General features: G+C 37.0%; 1 protein-coding gene across 1 annotated transcript in view; it reads left to right on the plus strand.

The window, feature by feature from the left end:
* The window catches only part of Rnf212b (ring finger protein 212B), a 60,985-nt gene that overhangs the window by 4,674 nt on the left and 45,978 nt on the right, over positions 1–10,333 (plus strand). Inside the window, exons 2-3 of the mRNA XM_012512806.2 lie at positions 4,050–4,102; positions 4,651–4,725. Coding sequence (XP_012368260.1) covers positions 4,050–4,102; positions 4,651–4,725 — 128 coding nt within the window. The remainder of the gene's footprint in view (positions 1–4,049; positions 4,103–4,650; positions 4,726–10,333) is intronic.

The raw sequence follows: 10,333 nt of genomic DNA on the forward strand, positions 1-10,333 counted from the left end.
CATTTTACTGTTTGTTAACATAACATCCCTCTCCTACATACTCTTTTCTTGACCCAAATGAAATACTAATGTAAGGTCAAGATGAGAGAGAAATGACTGAGATGAATGTCTTTACTAAAATAACCAATAAATTTTGTCAAACTCAAAAAAAAAAAAAAAAAGAAAAGAAAAAAATTAAAAGCTGGGGATGTAGCTCAGTACAAAGACCCTAGGAATTCCCAAGTACTGCTAAAACAACTACAACAAAACCCCCAAAACAAAATACAAAATCCTAATTCAGTGAATAAAAGGACACAAAGTCAACAGGAGTCTGGTGTACCAGTAATAAAATCACCAAGAAATCAGAATTGTCTCATTCACATTAGCTTTAAAAAAATTAAATAACTAGGAATTAGCCTCACCAAGGAAGTGAAAGAGTTCTACAGTAAAAACTATAGTACTCTTTAAAAAAATTGAAGAGAACATTAGAAAATGGAAAGACATCTCCTGCTCTGGGAGAGGCAGAGCAAAAATTTAAAGTGGTCATATTACCAAAAATGATAAATAGATTTAATGCAAGCCCAATAAAAATACCAAGTGTTCATCACAGAATTAGAAAAAAAATCCTAAAACTTACATGGAACTGGAAGAGACACAGGTTAGCCAAATCAGTTCTGAGAAAAAAAAAGCAAGCAGGAGACATTATAATCTTAGATTTGAAGTTACATTACAAAACTACAGAAATAAAAACAGCATGGAAATAAATGCAACAAATTATGTGTTGACCAATAGAATAGAACTGGGGATGCAGAAACAATCTTACCCACTTTCAGCCATCAGATCTTTGACAAAGTGCCAAAAATATATGCTGGAGAAAAGATACCCTTTTTAACAAATGATGCTGGGAAATTTGGTTATCTACTTGAAGAAGAATACATCTATACCCATTTCTCTCACCTTATAATAAAATCAAAATTGAGCAGCTTAGATACAAAACAAGTGATCACTCTGTTGGAAGACAAAATAGGTATAACTCTTAAAGACATAGCTAGAGGTAAGGACTTTCTGAACGAAAACCAAATTGCACAAGAAATACCAAGAATCAACCAATGGGACTATATCAAATTAGAACGCTTCTGTACAACAAAGGGCACAGTGAACAGAATGAAGAGATAAACTACAAAATGGAAAACAAAATTTGTTAATTACTCCTCAGGTACAGCACTACTATCTAGAATATATAAAGTACTCAAAAATATTAGAACCCTCCCAAAGAAACCTGATCAAGAATGGGTATCCTAATTACTTTCTTGTTGAGACACAATAGCCAACACTTACAACTTAAAGGAGAAAATGTTTATTTTGGCTCATAGTTATTAGAGGCTTCAATCTATAGTCAGTGTACTCCAAGCTAGGATAGCATGGCAGAGCACAAGCAGCTAATGGCATGGCAGGTAGGAAGCAGAGAAAGGAGGGAAGGGGATAGGTCCTTCCAAACTATGCTCCCAGTGACCCACCTCCAACAAGGCTTTACCTCCCAAGTCACATTTAGCTATAAACTCATCCTTGCACTAATCAGCTGATCAGTATCACATCCCCATGATCCACTTGCCTTCCTAAATCTCCATTTACAAGTGCATGAGGCTTTGAAAGCATCTAGATATAGATCATAACAATGAATAATTGAAACGAGTAGACACTTCTCAAAAGAAAGTGTACAAATGACAAATAAGTACATGAAATGTACTTATAATGTTAACCATCGTTGGCTATTACGGTAATGCAAATCAAAACAACATTGACATTCTGTTTTACTCCTGTAAGAATGACTATTGTCAAGAACTCAAAGGGCTGGGGAGATAAACCAGGGTTTGACCCTGAGTACCACATGCTGTGCTGGCCCTGCCCCTGGGCCTGCTGAGCTGGCAACTGAGTCAGGGCGTGGTGGCACACCCTGTAATCCTGGCACTAGGGAGGCTGAAAATAGGAGGATCACTACCAGTCCAAGCTGTGTAGTGAGACCCTGTACCAAATACATAAATTGGAAAAAAAAAAAAAAACCCTTAAAACACCAACTTAGGTTAGGCAAAGTTGTGGGGAAAAAGAAAGCTTTATACATTGTTAGTGGGAATGTAAATTAGTAAACCAGAATGGAGATCAGATTCCTCAAATAACTAAAAATAAAAATTTTTTTTTACCCAGCTGTTCCTCTTCTAAGTATCTTTCTGAAAGAGTTGTCATACTATGATGATATATGTATAGTCATGTTTACAGCAGCATAATTCACACTAGCTAACTTACAAAAATAACTTATATGCCCATCAGTGAATGAATGGATAAAAGAAAGGGTGGTGTTCATATACAATGAAACACTACTTAACTAAAGAAGGATGTACTTTAATCATTTATAGGAAAATGGGTGAATTTTGAGACCACAATGTTTAGTGAAACAAGTCAGATACAGGAGGAAAAATACTGCATAGTTTCTCTTACATGAGAAACCCAGACTGTAAATAAAAAAGCAAAATAAGAGAGAGGTGATAGAAAGCAGGGAGGTAGACTTTGGAGAGATGAGAAGGGATTGTAGGAAAGAGGGAAAATGAGGAGGGAGGAAAGGAAGTAACAATGATCAGGATGCAACATGTACAGTAAATGTACCAAATCCCCACAATGTAATTACTATGCATTGTAAAGATCACCCCAAAATCACTGATATTCTTGTACTCTTGCCAGTCCCCTTATAAATATACTCTAGTATTCCTGTTGGGTATTTAGAATGATCCCTTCAATGAGCCTTCCCCACTTTTGGTGGGAGTATGGATTAGTGCAACCACTGTGGAAATAAATGTAGAGATTCCTAAAAAAAACCCTGAGATTAGAGTCCCATTCTACCCAGCTTTCCTCTTCTGGGTAACTTCCCAGGAGAATTAAAAACAACATAGAACAGTGATATTTGTGCCCTTATGTTTACAATGGCAGTTTGTCATAGCTAAATCTTGGAAACAACCCAAATGCCAATCAAATGAGAAATGGATAAAGAATATGTGGTCTTTTTATACAATGGAGTACTATTCAGCCATAAATAAGGATAAATTTGAGACTTTTATAGGTAAATATAAGCAACTTAAGTCCATATTCATAAGTGAAAATAAATCAGATTCACATGTGTAAACATCATAATATCTTCTTGGTGTAAGAAACTGAAAGAGGGGCTGGGGATATAGCTCAGTAGCATAAGCACCTACCTGGCAAGTGCAAGTTCCTGAGTTGGATCCCCAGTACCTGGAAAAAAAAAACTGAAAGAGTAAATAAGGTTTAAGGTATACAATAGATCTTATGAAATGGGAAAAATATTTTAAAAGGAAAAAAGAATTAGGATGTATAAAAGAGGAAATGATAGTAGAGAAAAGGTAGAAATGCAAGTCAGTTATGCTATTAGCATCTCTTAATCCATTAGTCTTGTTTTTATATCAATTTAAGAAAAAAAATTATGTCCATATCTTGTACCCTGAGCAACTACTTTTAGGATAACAACATGTAATGTATTAACTATTGTTACTCTCCTATTTTTATGATTTTTTTTACCTTTTTTCCATAAAATAAACTATTTTGAATGAATTATGTAATGCATAGAAAAATATTTAAAAAATAGAATTGGGGGCTGGGGAGATGGCTCAGTGGAATAAGCGCTTCCCTGGCAAGCGCAAGGGCCTGAGTTCAATCCCCAGTTCCGCAAAAAAAAATAAAAAAAAAATAAAAAAAAAATAAAAAATAGAATTATCTCTTCAGATTCAGAAGAAAGCCAGGAATTCTTTTTAAAAATATAGGAAGATGAGGTAAAGTGAGAAAGCCTTACTTATATTACAACTTATTAATTTAGAAATATGGGGAATTCTTGAATTATTGATTTAGAGACCAGAGCTTAAATTGATGTCCTGGTATAACAATAACATCCTACCTTTAGGAAGAAGTCTTTTTTTCTTTTTCTGGCTTGCTTATTAACATCTACTTTACAAAAATCTTACTTCATACTGAAGAAAACCGAACACTTTTTCCCATTTTTCTCCCAGAGAAATGTGCTATTTGTGGAATTCCTTGCAAACATCTGGCTCTTTCTGACAATGTAAGTTTCCCCTTGCCACAAACATTTTACCTCTTTCCTGGCCTGTAGAAAATATACAGAAGGTATATATGGTGAATTTTCAAAACAGATATAGTAGTATATGCCTGTAATCCCAGCATTCTGGGAGGCTGATATATGATGGCTGAAAGTTTGAGCACAGCCTAAACAACTCAGTGAAACCCTGTGTCGATAATGATGACGATGATGACGATGATGTTGATGATGATGATGATAACAACAGTAAAAATAAAATGAATTTTAAAAGGGCTGGGGCGGCAGCACATGCACCTGGCAAGCACAAGGTCCTGAGTTTGATCCCAGTGCCAAAGGAGGGAGGCTGGGGATATAACCTAGTGTGAAGGCTCTGGGTTAAATCCTCAGTACCTATAAGATGATGATTTTATTGATGATAGTCAAAGGAAAGAAAAGGATCAACAAATTTGCAGATAGAGATTGTAAAAGATAGAAGAATTATTTTATTTCATTCCAATATCAATATTTTATTTCACTGTGGGTGTTCTTACTATGGGTCTTAATTCTCTATGTAGTTGAAACCTCAGGAGAAGATGTTCTTCAAAAGCCCTGTGGAGACAGCTGTGCAATATTTTAATCATATTTCTCAGGTATGTTAAAAGTTAAGAAAATATTATTTTTCAAGCAAATTCTAATTACATTTTATTTCTTTACCAAAGTTTCTCTTTAGGCTGTGTTTGTGCAAATAGAAAGCCAGTCTCAATCAGTTAACTATGAAGTTTTGTTATGTACTTCCCAGTTCCACTGATTCCTACAACTAAATTTGTATTGCCTACAAATTCCACGACCCTGTAAACACTGTATTTTTACTCTTAACCTTTTGCTTACAGATCTAAGTTCATTGAAGTATATCATTTTTTGTTTGTTTTTTGATGCAGGGTCTTACTATATAATGCAGGCTATATATAACTCAAAATGGCTTTGAACTCACTGTGGTCCCCCTGCCTCAGCCTCCCAAGTGCTGGGATTGCAGGCATGTGCAACCATACCTGGCATTTGTTCTTCATTTTTTATTTTCAAGTTTTACTTTCTAGTAATGTTTAATTCTTAGAATTTACAACAGTTTTCCTGAATTTTAGATAATAATTGTATTTTTCTTTTTTAATTTTTTATTAATTTTAATGAGAAAGAAATAGCAATAAGACAGTTTCAAAACAGGTTAGTAGGACAGTTATAATAATGCATTGCACATTTTTGTCTTCATAGTAGTTATTCAGAGTACAAGATGCAGACATTTATCTTATCTAAACAATATTAGTACAAATCTTTCTTCTCATTGAAGAGAAAGTAGCTATATATCTATCCTACCTATTGTGTGTGTGTGTGTATATATATATATGTATGTATGGTCCTGCTACAATGTTATATATGGTTGGATTTCTAAATTTTTGTGTAAAAATGTATTATTTTTTCATTCTATAGGGATTTAAAGTTTAGAATATCCATGGTTGTTGGAAAATACCAGTTCCATGTTATGTCTAAGGCGTTTGATATTCAGACAGACAGTGGTGTTAAGCTCACCTGCCTCTGTTACAGGGTAATAATATCATTAAGCTTCTCTTCTGGAGGGTTAACAACTAAAGTTTGCAGACCAAAAATTAGAGAGATAGAGGGGCTACAAGGACAGCCAACATTCTGGCCCTAGCCCTTCAAGGTCAGGGAGGACCTAGGACACGTTTGTACTTCTCTGATGCCTCATACATTGGAAAACCGTTGCCTTGGTCAGGAGCAGTAGGAGATAGAAGGCGGCAAAGAGAAGGCAGGACCATCACTGAGCATTCCCACCTTGTGAGCACTTCGTGTTTTGTGTTCTTTTTTTCTTTACATTCTCTAGTTCTCTGCTGAGATTATGAGATTCCTATCTTGCCATATGTCTTGATATTTTATTATTTCTTTTTTGTACTTTTTTTTATTTTAGGGAAGGGTCTACAGGGTGTTCAGGGTCTCACTACTAGATCAGACTCATAGTGATCCGCCTGCTTACAGCCTCCCAAGAGCTGAGATTACAGGAGAATGCCACCATGCCCAGTCTCAATTGCTGTCTCAGAGCAGGCCCAGGATCGAACCCCAGGCCCCTGCATCTGCTTGCAGGTGCTTTAATCTGCTGAGCTATTTGGCTGGCCTTTTCTTTTTTTTTTTTTAATTCTTATTATTAATTTTGTTTTCAGTGCTGTGGTCAAACCCAGGGCTTTGAACATGCTGGACAAGCCCTCTACCACTGAACTACACCCTAGTAGTTCTTATTTTTATGAGAGTATACCTTTTCCAAGAATAAAGGTGATACTTAATCATTTTCTGATGGAGAATAATAAATTTATTTATTTACCTACTTATTTAGGTGTTTTCTCTTTTAGTCCTAACCCCAAAGTTAGAGTAAGGGGAATTAATGCGTAGGCTGCATCCTGTCTTTAGTTACTTAAGTGAGCCATTATATTTGAGATAACATGTTTAACATTTTGAAGAGATAAAATCCAGCTGAGGCTCAAGGAGAAATATTTAAAAAGATCCCATGAACAAGAGAAAGAGCAGGTCTTTGGTTAATAACTAAACACAGGGTTAGTTAATGATCAGTAGGGAAATTATGTGTAGTCTGCCTAATCACGGGACCAATTACACATGGTCAAATACTCAAGATAAAATAAATAGAAGTGTTTAGTTAATCATCACTTTAGTGGAAGGCCAGTTTGGTGAAGTCAGCAAAGTCTGAAAATGTGTTTTCTTAATCTCTGAAGCTGAATAACTGATCTGCCCAATACCCAGGTTGCTTCATTCAGCTCAAAACTTTCTCAGTCAAACATTTGCTAACTCTAATATCTCAAAAGTAGCCTCAACATTCTGTCCTCCTTCCCTACCTTATTTTTTATCATAGCTCTTAGCCCTTCATATTATATTTATGTATGTGCTTATTATCAGAATCCAAGACTGGAATACAGTTTTGTTTATTGGTCTCTTTGAATACTTTCTAACATACAATGTATAGTTAAAATTTTTTTTATGTATTTTAGTACAGGGTCTACAGGGTCTCACTACACAGATTGAACTCATAGTGATCCTCCTGTTTTCAGCCTCTCAAGCACTGGGATTACAGGTGTGCACCACCACGCTCAGTCTCAACACATCTTGGGGGTAGGGCTGGCATGGCATACTAGGGATCGATCCCTGGTCCCTGAGCCTGCCTAAGCAAGTGCTTTAGTCTGCTGAGCTATCTGGCCGGCCCGTACAATGGATACTTAATACATTGTCATTAAATAAAGCAATGGACTGTCACTCTAAGTGTCCATTTATATTTTAAACATCCCCAACCTTTGTAATGACCTAGCAAAGGCATTTTTCTAATGTACTGTCTTCCTGAAGTTGATCAAACTAATCATTTTGATTTTTTTTTCTTATGTTACTGGAAATTGCCTAGGACCTTTTCACTGAACTATGTTCTAGCTCTTGAAGATTTTCTATTTTGAGCATTGGGGATATAGCTGGGTGGTCTAAGTGCCTGCCTGGAAAGCACAAGGACCCAGGTTTGATCCCCGGTACTGTATGCCATGCCAGCCTGGGAACCCTGGACGGGGAGTGCCAGCTACTGAAACCAGTTGTGGTGGTGCACACCTATAATCCCATTGCTGAGGAGGCTGAGACAAGAGGATCACTATAAGTCTGAGCTGTGCAGTGAGATCTTGTACCAAATAAATAAATGATAAAAAAAATTTTTTTTAAGATTTTTTATTTTGAGACAGGTGTTTTAGCTAAGTGGCAGAATGAGTACTTAGGATGTACAAGGCTTCAATTTCCAGCAAGGAAGGAAGGAGAAAGGAGGGAGGAAGAAGGAAAGAGGGAAGAAGGAAGGAAGGAGAAAGGAAAGAAGGGAGGGAAGGGGGAAGAGAGAGAAAGAAAAGGAAGGAAGGAAGGAAGGAAGGAAGGAAGGAAGGAAGGAAGGAAGGAAGGACAAGCCAGCAAGCTAACCTTGGAAGTAAATTAGATCATCTAAATTCTAGACCGAGTTCATTTAGATGTACGTTAGTGGAGAAGGAGATGACAGGCACCTGCAATCAGAGGTAAACATAGTGTGGTAGCCTAAATATTAAATGTTTATAATTAAATGTTTATATGTAGTTGTTCCTTAAAAGCCTAATATACTCTTTTTCCATTTTTATTTTTTATTAATACATGTTTGCAGTAAATGATTACATTCCTTGTGAGGAGTTGGTACATGTACATAATACAGCTTATTTCTTTTTCATCCCCTTCTCCTCCCCTTTCCATCTATCTCTCGATCTTCTTCCCATTTGAGATTTATCTCCCTACTTCTTATTATCTGTTATTTTGTCATATATGAATCAAACTCAGAACCTTACACTTGCCAGGCAGGCACTTTGCCACTGAACTGTATCTCTGGCCCTAAACCATGCAATATTTAAACTGTCTGCTTTACGTCACTTAGCATTGTGGTCTCAAGGTACATCTTAAGTGGGGCTTTTGAACAGTGATTGAATCATGGGACAGTGTAGCTAAATATGATGTTAGCAGTTGAGGCCTTGTGAGAAGAAGTGGTATGGCTTGAAGAGCATAGCTTCCCCTCAGATCATCCCTTCTTTTGTTACTGGCTGTCACAGTGTGAGTAACTTCCCTCTGTACCACACCCTTGTAGCATGGCACCAAGCAGTCAAGGACTGAAAACTTCTGAACTGTGAGCCAAAATAAACCTTTCCTTTAAGTTGTGGGTGTCAGATATTTTTATCCCAGCACTGAATAAAGTGACTAAGACATAAGCCAAGGAAGGAAAAAGTGTTTTAAGAAAAAAGAAATAATGATCCGGGTCAGATACTGTTGAGGGACAAAATAAAGTGAGGGCAAAACAAGGTCAACTGGATTTGGCAATTTGTTGGTTTCCCTCATAAGAGCAGACTGGAGTCTTGAGAAAGAACCCTACACTGGAGTGCACTGGTGGGTGTCCATCCATGTTCAGTCTACACCTTTACCTCCCAAACCTTTCCATGGCCCTCTACAGCCCAGTTTCTGTCTCACTGAAATTGCTCTTGCTAAGGATATCAGTAGCATCCTTATCAAATGCCCTGGATGGTTGTTCTCATTCTTTTCATATTTGATCTTTCAGCAGCATTTGAAGTTTGCTCTCCGCGTACTTTTTGGGTTCCTTTTCTTCTGATCATCTCTTAAATAGCTTGTCTCAGTTACTTTTTACTCATTGCTGGGACAAAATACTTGACATCCAAAATGAAGGAAAAGAGCCAGGGAGATGGCTTAGTAGAATAAGTGCTTCCCTGGCAAGCACAAGGGTCTGAGTTCAATCCCCGGATCCATTAAAAAAAAAAAAAAGGTTTATTTAGCTCACAGTTTGTGGAGGTTTCAGTTTATACTCAGCTGGCTCCCAGGCAGAGTGACATATGGCAGAGAGCAACAGTTCATGGCAATAGAAAATAGTAAAGAGCAAAGTGGCTTCTAGCCAGTCTCTCTCCCCTCCTCATATTATAATCAAGCTACCCTGGAATGGGCTTGTAGAACTCACAGTGTCCATGAACTCCTCTTGCACAAGATAAAGATGTTTACAAACTAAGAATCCTGACTCTCTGTTGTCACTTAATTAAACTTCTAAACTTCTCAAGTTGACACAATGTATCAACCAGTACATAGTTGTATTTCTCAGAGTTCTCTCCTAGATACTTTCCTTATTTCTTGTATCCCCATGGATAATCCCATTCATTCTCATGGCTTCATTTATTTTACTTTATTTTCTGTACTGGAGATTGAACTCAATACCTTGCACTTGCCAGGCAGGTGTTTATGCCACTGAGTTATCTTCCCAGCCTATTTATTGTTGACATAAGATGACTTCCAACTCTATTATCTCCAGTAAAGATCCCTTTTTTATTTTTTATTTTTTTTTATTTTTTCGGAACCAGGGATTGAACTCAGGCCCTTGCGCTTGCCAGGGAAGTGCTTATTCCACTGAGCCATCTCCTCGGCCCCTAAAGATCCCTTTTTTATTGTTTTGTTTTGTTTTGCTTGGAGACAGGGTCTGGCTGTGTAATTTGATTGGCCTTGAATTCTTGGTGACCCTCCTGCTTCAGTGTCCTCAGTACTGGGACCTTACCCACCAAGATCTCAGTTTAGTTCTTTTTTAAAAAAAACTCTTTTCTTCTCTCTCTCTCTCTCTCTCTCTCTCTCTCTCTCTCTCTCTCTCTCTCT

Source organism: Octodon degus, unplaced genomic scaffold (assembly GCF_000260255.1).
Source record: "Octodon degus isolate 3935 unplaced genomic scaffold, OctDeg1.0 scaffold00276, whole genome shotgun sequence".
Taxonomy (NCBI): Eukaryota; Metazoa; Chordata; class Mammalia; order Rodentia; family Octodontidae; genus Octodon; species Octodon degus.